Below are 15089 nucleotides of genomic sequence, written 5' to 3' on the forward strand. Positions count from 1 at the left end.
TCGTAGTAAAATATAGCTATCCCTTCTGGGCAATTTCCGTCATTAGTGAATATTTTCTCAACGGGATAAATCCCGTTTCATCCATTCTTCCAATATCTGCATAATGGAAGTCATCAATGTCGATGTCTTGGTATGTGGAGGGGGGATGTCGGGGATGGCATGTGCTGCTTTTACAGCAGATGCAGGAGCCAAAACCTTGGTTATTGAAAAGCAAGGAACTGTTGGTGGATCTTCCAACTATTCAGCTGGCATGTTGTATGTGTCCGATGTTCCTGCGAGGATTCGTTCAAGGGCTAACAAAAAGCCTCGCGTAGCTGGGGACCCCAGACCTACAAAAAGTTGAGATCATGGGTGCCGAATGGCGATCCGGTACTGCAACGTGCGTGGCTGTCTGACTATCTTCCGGCTGTCCAATGGATGCGCGAGAATGGAGTTCCAACGGCAAGTCGGTTCGACGGCATTATGACCATCGGTATGTTCTGAATTGTATTCCTCCACCTCCAGCGGATGCCTTCTGATCAATTTCGCAGGTATTGGATTTCCAATTAAAGTACCTCACCTCCATAATCTGCATCGCAAACGCATTGAGCGCAGCAATACTGGATCGAAAATTTTGACCAACTCGTCGGTTGTCAAGCTCATCCAGGAGAAACCAGGCGTCCCTGGTTCGCGTATCACCGGTGCCATAATTTGCTGCCGCAGTTCAGATAAATCCCCAGCCACCTATCTTGAAGTTCGTTCCAAGATGGTCGTGTTAGCTACGGGCGGGTTCCAGGGCTCTTCGCGCATGACAGCCAAGTATCTCGGACAGGGTGGTGACGATATCTTCGTGCGCTCGAACCGGGGCTCGGTCGGTGACGGGCTTAACTTGGCGGTCCAGGCAGGTGCCGCGACTAGCAGAGGCATGAGCACATATTATGGTCACCTGTTAGCTGCTCCAATCCGAGCAGAAGACGTCGATCCAAAAGACTATCTCCCATTGGCACAGTATCGTAAGTGACGAGCCATTTCAAAGCGGACGTCATGTTAAACTAATAATTCAACAGAAAGCAAATACTGCTTGCTATTAAATGAAGGAGGTCGGCGATTTGCAGACGAGACAATAGGTGACGAGATTGTCAATCAGTATCTCGCTAAGCAGGAAAAACGTCGGGGGTTCCTGATATTCAAGTAAGCTGTTCATGTTGAATTCACTCATCAGCGTTCGAACACCGTTTGCTAATTAGTATAAAGTGAAAAAACTCGCGTGCAACATTGCATGTCTGCATTGTTCCCAAACGCCGGGGACGTCGACCGTCTGCAGAAGGCTCGTGACCATGGATGCAATGTTGGGAGTGCGCCCACCTTGGACGGATTAGTGGCCATTTTGCAGAATTGGGGGGTTGACGGGGTGCAAGCAAGACATACAATTGATCATTACGATCGAGTCGTACGCTTAGGTGATATGGATGTCGCCCTTGATGCCCCTGTCGGGAGGGGCTGCCCTCCTCCTTCCACCTTGCTGGACGGAGAGGGCCCTTTTTACGCCATTGAGGTTCAGCCATCGTAGGTACTGCCCTAAGTCTTGACTACTTCCATCAGCTGACCTCATTATAGGATCACGTTCACGTATGGTGGCATCGCCATCGATATGAAAGGTCACGCTCTGACAGGAGATAAGACGATTATTCCCGGTCTTCTCATCGCGGGTGTTGACGCAGGGGGTTTTAGCAACCTTGGATATGCCGGTGGACTTGCTCTTGCCTTTGTAACTGGTCTTTGGGCTGCGCGAGAAGCTGCGAGTATACTCGGATTGCCCCAGCCACGTCTGCCAGCGGCTGATCCACGGGATGCTCAGGAAAGCCTAATCCAAGGGCGTCTGTGATCGATTAACGTTGTAGATCTATAAAGAGTGCTTTTTTTATGCAGTTAAATATTTACCTTGCATTTCCTTACATGCTTGAACCAGGAGCACTGGGACCGCCAAGCCTTTTTCTCAATTGTGTTCTCGCCTTCCAGCATCGAAACAGATCGATCCTCCACGTACACCCTAGCCCACCTGAGCTCCTGCAACCAGAATCGCACGATACCGCATTTTGCCATCTTCTAGGGTCTGCAAACTCTGCTTTACAGCTTCGGTTTAATTGCAATTCTAGTCTCTTATCTCTGATAGCTTGCAACCTAATGCACGTGAATGCTCGTTTAGATATACGGCAAATTGCAGAGCTCCTGCCACATGCAGGCATCAATAATAAAGAAAATATATGATTCTTTCAATTTTCTGGGTCGATACATTGCTATCTCACAAATCTCTATTATATCCCATTATTCTTGGATGGTGAGCGCAGTTCCAACAGTAGTTTCCTCTTTGAGTCCAGTCTTTGTTTCCACATGTTCCTTCCCCAAGCGGATCTTCAAAACGAAGAAACTTGCAAATATACCCAAGCCAGACATGCATGTATACATGATCCACATATTTCGCAAGCTCCAGGAAAAGGCATTTCTAACAGTAAGCACCTGGGTCGCATCCTCAATGGTCTTTATGAGCTCAATATTTGCTGCAGCAGAATCTCCCGACATCTTCTCCGCCATATACTCTGACATTCCAGCAGCCAGAAATTCAGGCTTCATGTGAGCCATGCTGTTTTGGAAAACAACACCCCCAATGACAATTGATGCAGCCGTTGCCAGATTTCTAATGAAACCAAGTGTAGCAGTCGCGGTCGCTGTTTCTTCCTGGGATACCATTGCTTGAATAGCGATAATTGGGGTTTGGAAAAGGAATCCAGCTCCAATACCACTAACAATCTGATAACCAATTATCTCACCTAGAGATGAGTGGGTATTGAGATGGATGTATAAACCACTTCCAATCGCCAGCAAGGCCAGCCCTAGCCAAATAAGCTCTAGGTATCGTCCAGTCCGATGGATAATTGCGCCTGTGACTATGCCGGAGAAGGCTTCAGTGACGACAAGGGGCAGGACCATCACTCCAGATCGCATAGCTGATGCACCTTTCACTGATTGCAGGTACAGCGGGATATAGTATTCTCCAGCAATAAACACCTGTTCGTTAATAATTAGCTCATTCTTTTTGAGATGAAAGGGCTGCTCACAAAACCATGTGCAAAGGCCACTGCGAGGCTAGCAATATTAGACACCCTAGAAAAGAGACTTAGTGGCATCAGAGGGTGTTTGGCAAGCCGTTTCTCGCTATAAATGAATAGCAAAGAGCAAAGCGACCCAAACACGATCATGCAGATCACTTGCGGTGAGCTCCAAGAAAATGTCTCGCCGCCGAAATCTAATGCCAGGAGCAGCATCAAGGTGAGGCCCAAGATAGATATGCTTCCAAACCAGTCAATAGCCCGGAAGCCATCCATGATCTTGGTTTGGGGATTGTGAACATCCAAAAAGAACAATAACAGTATGAATGCAAGCCCTGAAACAGGCAAATTGATCCAGTAGTTCCATCTCCAAGAGACGTACTCGGAAAATGCACCGCCAAGAAGTGGACCAATGCCACCAGCCAGAGCCCACATCAATTCCATCAATCCAAGATAGAGACTTCGGTGCCTGTTGTATTGTCAGCTTGTACGCCGGAATGTAAGATGGGTTTCCATCAGGTTTTACCTAATACTGAAAAGGTCAGAGATAACGATCGTAACCAGCTGGATTAAACCACCACCAGCGACGCCTTGCAGCGCACGACCAGCGATAAGCATTGGCATATCCACAGCAGTGGCACAGATTATTGAGCTTATAAAGAACCACACAACCGCTAGAAGTAAAATGAGTTTGCGACCCCATATGTCGGACAGCTTGGCCCAAATGCAGGCGCCTGCAGCGTTAGCAAGAAGGTAAGCGCCTCCAATCCAGGTATATCCGGCTGCCGAGTGAAGTTTTGCAGCGATTGTTGGAATCGCTGTAGCCATTATTGTCTGATCTAGCGCGGCAACGAACATGGACAACTAGATACCGGTCAAATTCTGGGATACAATCAAATGGACAGAGTATGTATACCGAAAGAGCCACCATGATGGCAAAAAGGCGGACTTTACTCCGCTGCGGTGCCGGCGTAGTTGATTCCGGGTCCATGTTGACACTCGAGAGCTTCTTATCCATGACGGGTACTCTCTAGCCACCTTTTCCACAGAGGAATATAAAAGAAGTTCGTGTTTGTTTCAAGATCGCTGGGAACGCTGAAGGTGAGCGTGGTCTGACTCAAAGTTTCTCGTCCAAGCCACGAAAATTTGGTTTAGTGTGCCTAAGCCGCCCCACTCGATCCGTAGTTGAAGTGGGGTGCTCAGCAGCAAAATCATACCGGGAAGCCCCGATGCGCGTATTTATCTCCAATCCGGTGTATCGATATTCTTTCCCTGTCTCGTAAACAATATAGTCTGAAAAGAGTCAAAACAAGAAATTCGGTTTTCAACTCATCACACAGAAAAATTCTGTCTTTGGGTTTGTCTATCTAATGATAGCTAATGATAAATATTTCGCATACATATTCTGGCAACGGCCACCATGACTAGGTGTGACAGGACTATGTAGTTACGTTCTTGTGCAATGATGGTAATTAAAATTGGGGAAATATAAGAGCGGGAAAATGTCCACAGTGGGGATACGTTGAGGGCGGTAGATCCCGCGATATCGGACATCCTAATAAGGAAGTTGCGAAGCCAAAAGAAGAATTTTCTCCTGTCTTGATACTTGCACTTCTTGAAGGTCAAATCCTCATCCAGCAGGGTTTGATAAAAATAGATTATTTGTCACAACTTCTTTGGACGCAAAAAGATGATCCAAGTCCGCGCCATCACAAGCGCCATGGACTCGATTCATGGGTCCGAAAAGGATGCGGCACTGGCGGTTGTGGGCGATGTTGCCCAGGCGATTGATCCAGTTATGGAGAAAAAGATCCTTCGGAAGCTTGATATGTATTTCATGCCCGCGATGCTCATAGGTTGGTTCAATGCTTCGACAAGTGCTATGCCCCCAAGTGTCCGACTAACCCAACGCAGGTTATGGCATGGTTTACTATGACAAGGCCATTCTAGGTAGTGCCTCGATTTTTGGCATGACCACTGATTTAGCCCTGGAAGTGTTCGACTATTCGACCTCTCCACCGTCTGCCGACACTTCACGTTTAAGCTGGGCAACATCAATCTTCTATTTCGGGATGTTGGCTGGCCTGTACCCCATGACTTTCATTTTTCAAAGATTTAATACTCGCTACGTCTTCGGCCCTGTAGTCCTTCTCTGGGCCATTGTTTGTGCATCCACCGCCGGGGTGTCGTCGTGGCACGGATTGTTCGCCCAGCGATTTTTCCTTGGTGAGATTTTTTGCGCTTTTATTGTAAAAAAAGCACTTCTAATCAAGTTCAGGTTTCATTGAAAGCGTCATTCCAACAGGGTTTATGACCATCGTTAGTGGCTACTATACACAAGAAGAGCAAGCTCTGCGCCAGGCATGGTGGTTTTCCGGCACTGGTTGGTTTACTATCATCGGTGGAGCGCTCAATTACGGATTCGCCCAAATAGAGTCAGATTCTCTAGCTAGCTGGCAGTGTATCTATATCTTTTCAGGGGCTTTGACATTTATTTTCGGTCTGTGGTGCTGCATAATGCCAAACTCCCCAGTCTCCGCTTGGTTTCTGTCTCCAGAAGAGCGAATCGTGGCAGTTGAGCGACTGCGGAAAGGGCAGACTGGTGTACGATGCCAAAAGATCAAGCTCTATCAAATCAAAGAGTCTGTGGTGGATGTTAAAATTTATTTGGTGGCCATTATGATGACCGCGGCGTGAGTTCATCCCTCTGCACAGGGTGTTGGTTAAGTCTTGGAACGGCCAGGCTGACAACAAGCAGGTACACTATCAATGGTGCCATTTCGGGTTTTGGTCCTTTGATCGTGTCCACTTTTGGCTATAACACCCTCGATTCTATTCTATTCCAGTTCCCCGTGGGTGGCATTTGTGTCATCTTCATCCCTTTATGTGGATACATCTCCAGTCGTGTCCCCAATGCACGCATCCCAATGCTCATTGCTTGCTGCCTTCCTGTCATTGCAGGTTCTGTCATGATCTGGAAATCACACTGGGGATACCATTCAGCTACTCCAGTTGTAGGCTACGCACTGACCGGTTTTTTCGGTCCTGTGGTAAGCCTGATCATCACCGTTGGAGGCAGCAATGTGGCAGGGGCCACGAAGAAAACTGTTATGGCAGCTACAGTCTTCGTGGCGTATTCTGTAGGGAACATCATTGGCCCACAGCTGGTGAATAGCGGAACAATAGCGCAGCACTACCCAGAGCTTTGGACGGGCATGATCATTTGGTAAGCCTGCGAGCCCAAGTCTATTTTGACTTCTTGTGCAATCTAACCTGGTAATAGTTATTGCATCACCATAGTCGCCGCTTTGTTGCTTTACCACGTACTTTGGAGAGAAAACAAGCTTCGAAGTGCACTAGACTTGGACGAAGTTCAACGAGACACGATCGCTTTCGATGATCTCACGGACAAGGAAAATCCATTCTTTCGGTATGCTTTATGACACAAGTACGATCGGATTTCCTATATTTTGGACCAGTGAGTATGCAAGACAGTATTTGTTGCAATAGTTTGAGATAGTGGTATTGGTTCTTGACAGTATTTGAACATCATGGACGTTGAAAGCATGTCACTTAGGATACCCAGTCAAACAGTCAATGTCAGGTCGGCTTCTTCAAATTGTATCGAAGATCCGTATGTTAAGTCAAGACTACTTTTTGGAGCCCATATCACAGACAAATTTAAGAAACCAACATGTGCAAGGTCCTCGGTTGATTGTGAGCACACACCGGGTGGGATTAGTTGCTTGAGACTTAGCGGGACACGGAATCTTAAGATTCCGTTTCTTAACCCCGCAAGATATGTTAGCCACATAAAAGGTAGGCAAACTCCTCTAGTAGAAAAAGGGGGAAATATTTTGGAGATTCGTTCATCTTGGTTCACAATGGATGACAGTAAATGCTCCGACATAGTCGATTGCCCTGACGAACCCACCATCCCTCATGATCCCAGATTCGAGGTCACTTGGGAAGCAGCAGACCCAGAAAATCCACAAACGTGGTCGGTATGGTATCGGAGCTTCATTGTCGCGTCTATGTCCTTTTCAACCACGATAGTGCAAGTGTTTACTGTTCCAAGTACGGTGATATAACTAATCCATTTTGCAGAGTAATATATACTACCCATGTACACGTCAGGAGTTGTCGGAATGCAAGAAACCTTCAAAATTGGGTCTAAGACAGTTATACTTCTTGGTTTAACAACCAATCTTTTTGGCCTTGCTTTGGGGTCTGTGATCCTTTCGTCTTTGTCAGAGATATATGGCCGCCGGCCGGTTTATCTCATCTCGGTTTTTTCCTTCGGGCTTCTTATATTGCCAGTCGCTCTTGCGCCCAATATCGAAGCTATTCTTGTCAGTCGATTTTTCGGTGGCTTTTTCGGTGGAACAATGATTGCAGGTGCACCAGGGAGTGTAACAGATGTTACAGATGATAATTACCGTGCATTGGCATTAAGTTGCTGGAGCCTTGGAACTATGAACGGGCCTGTTCTTGGTATGATCCCCGCGGTGAAATACATTTCACGCCGTATTGCTAATTCGAGTTGGGTGCTGGACACACAGGCCCCATAATTGGTGGTTTTGTGTATGAGTATCTCGGTTGGCGTTGGATCAATTGGTTTGTCTTGATCTGTACTGGAGTTTCCCTGCTCTTGATATATTTGGTCAAGGAGACCTATGCACCGGCTCTCCTACGGAAAAAGACAAAACGTAAACAGAACGAAACCGGTGATCAACGCTGGTGGTGCCGCTTCGACCATGACGTGACAGGGATCCAGGTCTTGAAGACAAACATGATCCGACCATTCCGGATGATCGTTTTTGAGCCCATATGGTAAATTTCTCTCTCCAAAGATACTCTGGGCGTCTTTTTTGAACATAAACACTAATTTCTTTTTCGAAAAAAGTTTATTCTGGAACCTGTATGTTGGGGTAGTCTATGCGGTTCTCTTCTTATGTTTTGTGGCCTATCCTATTGTTTTCCAAGAGCTTCGTGGTTGGTCTCCGGGCCTTGCTGGGCTTAGCTATTGTGGTATTGGGACAGGTACTGCAATAGCTGTTGTGCTAGAGCCCATGATTCGAAAAATTATTTCCAAGCACCCACCCGATCGACTTACTGGGCGGCCAGCTCCGGAGGCTGCAGTTTTTGCCATCTGTATTGGAAGTGTGCTGATTCCAGTCGGCGAATTTTGGTTTGCTTGGACCGCACGGCCACCCGTTCACTGGATTTGCCCTATAATTGCCGGTCTTCCCTTCGGACTCGGAAATGGTTTGACGTTCATCTATGCAACCAACTACATTGCGGGAAGTTACACCGTATATGCAGCGTCAGGCCTAGCGGGCAACTCCATTGTTCGTTACGGCCTAGCTGGAGTTCTCCCCCTTGCTGGCTCTAAGATGTACCACACCTTGGGGGCACACTGGGCAGGGACATTGCTCGCTCTCGTCGAAACGGTCCTCATTCCTATTCCTTTCATCTTCTACAGATATGGCCGTAGAATCCGCGAGAGAAGCCCCATGGTTGCTAAAGGAACTGGCACAGAGATTGTTCGTTCCTAAAGGCTTCTTCTTGTGTGTGAATAGAGAAAAAAAAATATACAGATTTCTGAACGGAACTTACAGGAAAAGTCTAGCATCAAGTGTATATCCAGAGTACAGAATCGGCCTTAGCGAATAGGAAGTAGAATTTAAACAATCCACTCTCATATTGGAGGCAATTACTGGTCTGTGCCCATAACCATTACAATAGGTAGTTATTTATATCGTTCTTTTTATGCTGATTCAGTAGTTTATAATATGCGGATGTCTCTCTGTACAATATTGATTTTCAACTAATATGAGAAGCATCGAGAATTCTTTTCCAATGTCTGAGACATACATCAATCCCAGGCCGGAGGGATGTAAGTATCCAAGTCGCTTGTAAACAATGTTTGTAGCCATTCCGTACCGCCCCCTATCATTTCTCCAGGCAGCCATGCGTTTGGATAAGGTGTCGATACTCTTGTGTCACTCATTATATGAGCAGGCACTGTTGTCGCTAGCGTGTCGACTCGGCGAGAGCCAATAGGTGAAGCATCAACAATGCCTCCAATGCTGGGTAGGGCAGCATTATAACCCCCATTATATCCACATGGTGGTGCCTGTCGGGTGCTGGAATTTCTCTCTTGGTTGTTATCCAGTGCATCAGATGCTGTCAAGGAATCCTCAATATGGTGGCTACCGATCTTCGGATTTCTGTGTCCCGATTCCCGAGTGATTCGGGAGTATTGCGATTCTTCCGCAAACGACATCAGTCTTTGAACAACAGCCTCTGGATTCCGCTCTTCTGCGGCAGGCTTGGACATTTCTTGGTCCGGACGTTCCGATATTGATCTGAATCGGGCTCCGTTAAGCACGGATGATCCTGGAGGGTCAAATACCATATTATGATGGCTTTCCGCTCTTGGTAGAGAGGCCTGAGTGACAGTGCCCAGAGTTGCAGTTGCCATTTGATTTAGTTTCAGGACAGCTCGGGCCATTCTACCAGATACCCATGTCATCTGGCAGTGATTCTCTAGTGATCTCGCTGCCTCCAATGTCAAATCACCATAGGCATGTTTGAATGCAGGTTGCTTGATGATTAGTCCCAACGCAATTATAGTCGCGCCAGTCAGATAATGCAAGAATGGAAATGTGTACTTGGGGTGTTCCTCAGGGACGTTGCTGAAGTCTTCGATGATACACCTAGCCAGATGCATGCACATTACTTCATTCTCAATAGTTTCTGAGGATGATTGTTGATAAGATAGCGTTTTGTGGAGCATTGGCTTTCGGATTAGCAGATGAAGTGAAGACCACCGCTTCAAAATAGGTCAGCTTAAAAGGGCCAATTTGGAGCTGAATTTAATCAGGGGAAATGGACACACAATTCGCATGATCAATCGTTGTTTCACCTGCCACCAAACCAGCCCTTCCGTCTTGCACTCTGTCGGATGGTAAGGGTCATACGAGAACTCCCGTCAGATCTCTCTTTGAGACTGAGTGATTAGATGCATCAGGTATTCATTGAGAAAATAGCTGGGTGTGGACTCGTTAGTGGGAGCGCCATATAAGGCTTCCCAGATTTTCCCAATGACCTTCGAATAGGCAGTCATGGCGATCAGGTACGCCACTGGCGAGCAAATATTCTCGCATGACGCTGCATTGGACACCGGAAACTGCAAGTCGTGACATGTTCGAAGCCACTCGTCACTCACATCTTGAGGTAATCCGACGTCAACGTTCACGTCCTGAATTAAAAAGGGACGCCCTGTTTCAAGGGCCAGCCGACGATCCAAAAGGTACACACACCACCACAGGCGGCGGCACATCTCGCTCGTAAAGGTTCCCATGCCATCGACCACTTTGCGCCTATGGAGCCCAATATGGTGCGCATGCGAAATGGTGAGAGCCAAGACCTTTTCAGCTGGGCCATGTGCATCGAGACGAAAGAGATATACAACCTGGATCCAAAATCGGTATCACGTTTTATTCCCGTAGGGAAGTTTCGTTTTTGGGCCCTTACCATCAAGGTTATGGTCTGCAAAACAATGATCTGGTTATCACCATCGTGAAAACTGTCGAGAAGGTCGCCAAATATATCTTTCCCCGCATTATATAAGCTCCATCCAGCCGAGTATTGCTCCTCTCCCGAATGCAGTCGCGAAGACCCGACACATTTTCCATTGGCAAGGCACAGGAGTATATGAGCGACCTGGATCCGATTCTCACTGTTTAGATGATCGTGTCTGGAGAAATTAAAGAACTTCTCCCATGTCTCTTCATAGAGAGTCCATAATGTAGGAATATGTAGGAACGGGACGAGTATATGAACTTCTTCGCAAAATGTGCGCATGAAGCCCCTCCACAGCTCTTCATTGGGCACAACCCTGTGGGAGTCTAGTACCTTGCGGATGTAGCTTGTCTGCCCCCATTCTAATGTATTATCAGGTAAGGCCTCCGGGGACGGTGTCAAATGGGACCCAAAGGAGTGCCCTGGAGAAGTAGATCGCAATCTCTCATATATTACTCCCATCTGTTCTAACCGACCTTCGATCATGGTAATATTGTGTGTTAGGGATGTTTCTCCGGAGAATGTGGGCACGCGCGGCGAAAAAGAGCTGCCCTGACTTCGTGTAAGGGAATTAGCAGCCGTATTATCATCTAGCGGCTGCCGGCCGCGCGGCCGAGTGGGGGTTGTAAGAGTATCTCCAAGGTGGTTCTGAGTGTGAGCTTCTGGGCGCAAGATCAGGCTAAGCTGATGTTCAATCCGGCTGACTCGGGATAGAAGTTCGTTTTCGGTGCTCCTTTGAATCTTCTCTCAGCTATTGGCAAATTCTCAAATAAAACAGCAGCTATAAGCTCAAGCCGTCTCGACTAACCTGTTATGTTCGTGTGAGCGTCTGCTGGCCTCCCGCCATCTTCCGCGCATGTCAGTCGTCTTCCTTTGGCAATCTCTTCCCTTTAGCACACAGGAGTGGCATGGAGACCCCCCGTCACACTATTTAGATCAAGAAAATATGGCTTGTTAGCAACGCTTCATGATTCTCCAGTTTCCAGGTGATTACGTTACCTTGATCTTTCGTCTCTGACAATAACCGCTGATTGTGGTTAGCCAAATTTCCAATTGTGAAAAATCGCCATTTGAGCACAAACCACGCTTTGGAGACATAATTCCCCCTTTTCGGTCGTTTTGGTTGAGGCTCGCTGGGGCCGACACGGCTAGCATCTTGATCCTGCGAAGGATCACAGGCTCGTGCTAAAGATACATCATGGCCAGCCACCAAAGCCTTATCCGCAGTTGCAGCTTGACACTGTTGGCTCCCTTTCATGCTGCAACAGGGTCATACACTCTGTGGTGATAGGATTATGGATTGCAAACGCAGGCGGAATTTAAGCGGGGAAGCTAATTGTGGGTCTCGGAATTCACGGCATTTTGGAGATTTGTCTCTAAATTATGCCTAAGGCACACTTTCATACAACAAGACGGGCTATTTATAAGAGCACCAATTGTAAGGTCCGACTTGAGGGCGAATAGATAGGTATAAAAGTTTTTGGTACATTGTTCATGGCGGGACTCCACGGAGCCTCGTTAGAAGTAAACACGAAAGACGTATTACAAAGACAGGCAGGCAGAAGAAAGCAGGTATAAAAGATGTTCAATCCCAAAGGTGGTCATTCGATGCCACGGTCCAAAAAGCCCACAATGCTAAAACAAAAAGTGAAAGAAAAGGATTGAGCCAGTTTTCTCATGACTTGGGTTTTGGTCTTGTTCACCTCGTTTCACTATCGGTTCTCTATTTATCGTCGAGCCCCCTTCTCGGCACTATGAACGATGGTTTCATGAATCACTTTAATACCTGCGTTCTGACTGGTGTGACTATTGGTCTCCCAGTCCCCATCACCAGCGGTACACGTAGGAGGCTGTTGTCTCGATGTCGGCAAGATCATTTGCTCATCGCTTGTGGTGTTCCATTGCGTGTCAACCGGAATCGACAGGGGGTGGCGGAACTTCTTCCGCTTAGCGTATCCATTGTTGCTTGTGTCCCCATCTGACAATGGATATGCAGGATAGCTTTGAGATCCGCCTCGAGTGGTGAAGTAAAAGCCAGCACGGCGAGCTGCACGACGGACTAATGGGTAGATCATAGGGACATTGCCGATAACGACGGCGACGAATGTCTCGCGACATGCCCAGCTGCCAGCTTGCTCAGCGCCATTGGCACCAGCCTATTGAAGGTTCATTTTAGAATTCAAGATTATGTAGAGCATATGTAGAGCAGACTCACTGTAAGAATCAGAACACAGCGGAGGATACCAGCCATCATAACGAACAGACCACCACTAAACAGTACAAGAAGCTCAAGCTTTTCGCGCCACCGAAGTCGGGCCTTGAAAAGCATCTATTTCCAGATGTTAGGAATACCTTAGCCATTCAACCAATTCCGGTACTTACTGGGGCAGGAATGCTGATCAGATAGACGTCCGTGGCAACGTTCAGGATCACGGTCACGTAAATATCGATCTTGGACACAGCCGGTTGACAATGGTCTAGACATGTACAGTCAGTTAACTTACATGCAGAAGGGCTTTGTCTGGAACCCACTTCCGGGATTAGGGTTGATTTGCCAATTTTTGTGCATTGGATGGCACCCAAAAAGAATGGAACAGATCGTGACAATATAGGTCACGGCGATCAAGCCATAGGCAATATGAATCCGAGTTCGCATGTTGACCAGCCCCGCCCTGACTCATGAGGTTAGCAATTGCTTTCTCAGATCTGGTAGTGGGACGCACGTCAATCGCGAGTAGAATATTGCCATGCATATTTTGAGCAACCATAGAAGGAGCGTGTACAGAGACCAGCCGATCACCTGCACTTTGGAGCCGCCAATGCGTAATCGATATTCCTCGGAGTCGGGAGACAGAGTGACTCGCTGTTCGTCTGTCATCGCATTGTTGGCAAGACCTTTGAACCATGCGCCCACAATATATGCAGCGCCAGTTTCCAATCCGTACACCACCTGCGAGCGGCAGTCAGCTAGGGCATCGCATCGCTCTGCCAGTGCCACTTACACATGCGAACGGCATCAGATAATCGTCAACCTGGAAATTCCTGGGTCCAACCATGACCCAGCGAGCAACAATTCGCAGGCTAATGACCACGATGGCCACCCCTAGTAGGGTGAACGCCTCGGTGACGAAGTCACTCATGGGTGTCCAAATGCGGGGATCTTTTTTTGGACAGTGTTTCTTTTTGTCTTGGATGGTTGTTAACAATGAAGAGACAACTTCCAACTCCGGGGAGCTGTCTAGATAAAGACTAAACACCAACCTGACACACAGAGGTGTGGCGGCAGCAGCAAGTCAGTATCTCGGAGACTTTATCTCCTTCGTCGTGTGCCTTGTCATTGGAACTTGGACGGACAAAGAAGCAAGGCCGCTCCCCCCCCCCCCCAGTTGATTTATAAACGCCAACAAAAAGGAAAGGCTTATGGAACCCTCGCCGTCAGCGGGGCGTTTCGCTGTCTGCAAAGCTAGAGACCCATCAAAATGGAGGTCCAAACATGTGAAGACTAATTATGACAGGGCAGTGGACACTGTCACGGTCTTCGGCTCCATCGTTGATCTCCACTGTTCCATGCGATTCCGCCTGGTAGCTCAAACGGGTTGACGGAGAGTGTCTTATCTTGCAACTCCAATGTGGAATGAGGCTTGTGAGTGAAAATCGATACCATTATTGTACCGGGTAACATGTTCTTGAAACCGCCGTCGTGGGCGCTCCACGACGCCCCCCCGGCGAGGCGAGAGCTGCCTCATTCAGGATCGATCGGCATTGGACGACGGCAGAGTGATGGTCTTACAGCTTGCAAGGGACGGGTAGAGGTAGGCTTTGTCCAACCTCAGATACCCTGTACGATCGGTTACACAGCAATTAAGCGCCACCTCCATTGGGTCAATCTTTTCCGTTCATGTGAGTTGGCAAGGGCGGCGGACTTTCACTTCCCCTTTGTGTAGTGCGGCCAGAGACATACAGGAAAGCAATAAACCTGCCCATAGCCGGCGGTCCAGTCATGGCAGGGACATACACGGTAGATCCAATTACAATTGTCACTCTGGCCGATTTCCGCCAGATTACAGGCGCTGATCAGCCTGTCCGGAGATTGTCCCGATCAATCCAGTCGGGGATTCTCAGATCGCACGGGTCAGGGCCTGATGGAGATTTATGGCACCGACTGGGCCAGGTGTGATGTGAACGCTGGAGTAACCATACCCGGACGGTGTGCACCTGAACTGTGTGAGTATGGTTGGTGGCATGCGACCGTTCGGACACCGTGGTAAACCACCACGTTTTCGATGGCCAGGGGTAAAAAGAAACCTTGAGCTTCTTGTAAAATAACATACATAATCATCGAAACACGCCCTCCCCACCTGCCAGGTGGATCCGGGTCTGTCTTGGTGTCCGTTGGACTAGTCATCGGAGCGC

At 47.9% G+C, this 15089-nt stretch overlaps 7 protein-coding genes across 7 annotated transcripts; 3 read left to right on the forward strand and 4 right to left on the reverse strand.

Annotated features, from left to right (window-relative positions):
• Positions 1–103: 103 nt before the first annotated feature.
• Positions 104–1864, forward strand: N7474_002316 (FAD-dependent oxidoreductase; the record flags this gene model as incomplete). The annotated part of the gene is made up of 6 exons (XM_057193731.1): positions 104–255; positions 315–472; positions 531–992; positions 1047–1170; positions 1234–1545; positions 1597–1864. 6 exons carry the CDS (start codon positions 104–106, stop codon positions 1862–1864), a joined length of 1476 nt encoding a protein of 491 aa, XP_057055086.1.
• A 440-nt stretch (positions 1865–2304) lies between these two features.
• On the reverse strand, positions 2305–4104 carry N7474_002317 (MDR family MFS transporter; the record flags this gene model as incomplete). The annotated part of the gene is made up of 4 exons (XM_057193732.1): positions 2305–3045; positions 3096–3555; positions 3613–3950; positions 4003–4104. The coding sequence occupies 4 exons, from the start codon at positions 4102–4104 to the stop codon at positions 2305–2307; spliced, it is 1641 nt and encodes a 546-aa protein (XP_057055087.1).
• A 672-nt stretch (positions 4105–4776) lies between these two features.
• On the forward strand, positions 4777–6529 carry N7474_002318 (putative MFS transporter; the record flags this gene model as incomplete). The annotated part of the gene is made up of 5 exons (XM_057193733.1): positions 4777–4942; positions 5001–5312; positions 5365–5779; positions 5845–6312; positions 6370–6529. 5 exons carry the CDS (start codon positions 4777–4779, stop codon positions 6527–6529), a joined length of 1521 nt encoding a protein of 506 aa, XP_057055088.1.
• Positions 6530–7210: 681 nt separating this feature from the next.
• Positions 7211–8644, forward strand: N7474_002319 (MFS transporter; the record flags this gene model as incomplete). The annotated part of the gene is made up of 3 exons (XM_057193734.1): positions 7211–7594; positions 7630–7902; positions 7940–8644. The coding sequence occupies 3 exons, from the start codon at positions 7211–7213 to the stop codon at positions 8642–8644; spliced, it is 1362 nt and encodes a 453-aa protein (XP_057055089.1).
• A 320-nt stretch (positions 8645–8964) lies between these two features.
• Positions 8965–9888, reverse strand: N7474_002320 (uncharacterized protein; the record flags this gene model as incomplete). Its single annotated transcript, XM_057193735.1, has 1 exon — positions 8965–9888. One exon carries the CDS (start codon positions 9886–9888, stop codon positions 8965–8967), a length of 924 nt encoding a protein of 307 aa, XP_057055090.1.
• Positions 9889–10083: 195 nt separating this feature from the next.
• N7474_002321 (fungal specific transcription factor domain-containing protein) lies at positions 10084–11534 on the reverse strand (the record flags this gene model as incomplete). Its single annotated transcript, XM_057193736.1, has 3 exons — positions 10084–10566; positions 10629–11409; positions 11485–11534. The coding sequence occupies 3 exons, from the start codon at positions 11532–11534 to the stop codon at positions 10084–10086; spliced, it is 1314 nt and encodes a 437-aa protein (XP_057055091.1).
• An 869-nt stretch (positions 11535–12403) lies between these two features.
• Positions 12404–13816, reverse strand: N7474_002322 (uncharacterized protein; the record flags this gene model as incomplete). Its single annotated transcript, XM_057193737.1, has 6 exons — positions 12404–12832; positions 12892–13005; positions 13059–13153; positions 13209–13348; positions 13400–13626; positions 13679–13816. The coding sequence occupies 6 exons, from the start codon at positions 13814–13816 to the stop codon at positions 12404–12406; spliced, it is 1143 nt and encodes a 380-aa protein (XP_057055092.1).
• Between the last annotated feature and the right edge of the window lie 1273 nt (positions 13817–15089).

This window comes from Penicillium riverlandense (assembly GCF_028828495.1).
Source record: "Penicillium riverlandense strain IBT 135883 chromosome Unknown utg000002l_segment0_segment0, whole genome shotgun sequence".
NCBI lineage: Eukaryota > Fungi > Ascomycota > Eurotiomycetes > Eurotiales > Aspergillaceae > Penicillium > Penicillium riverlandense.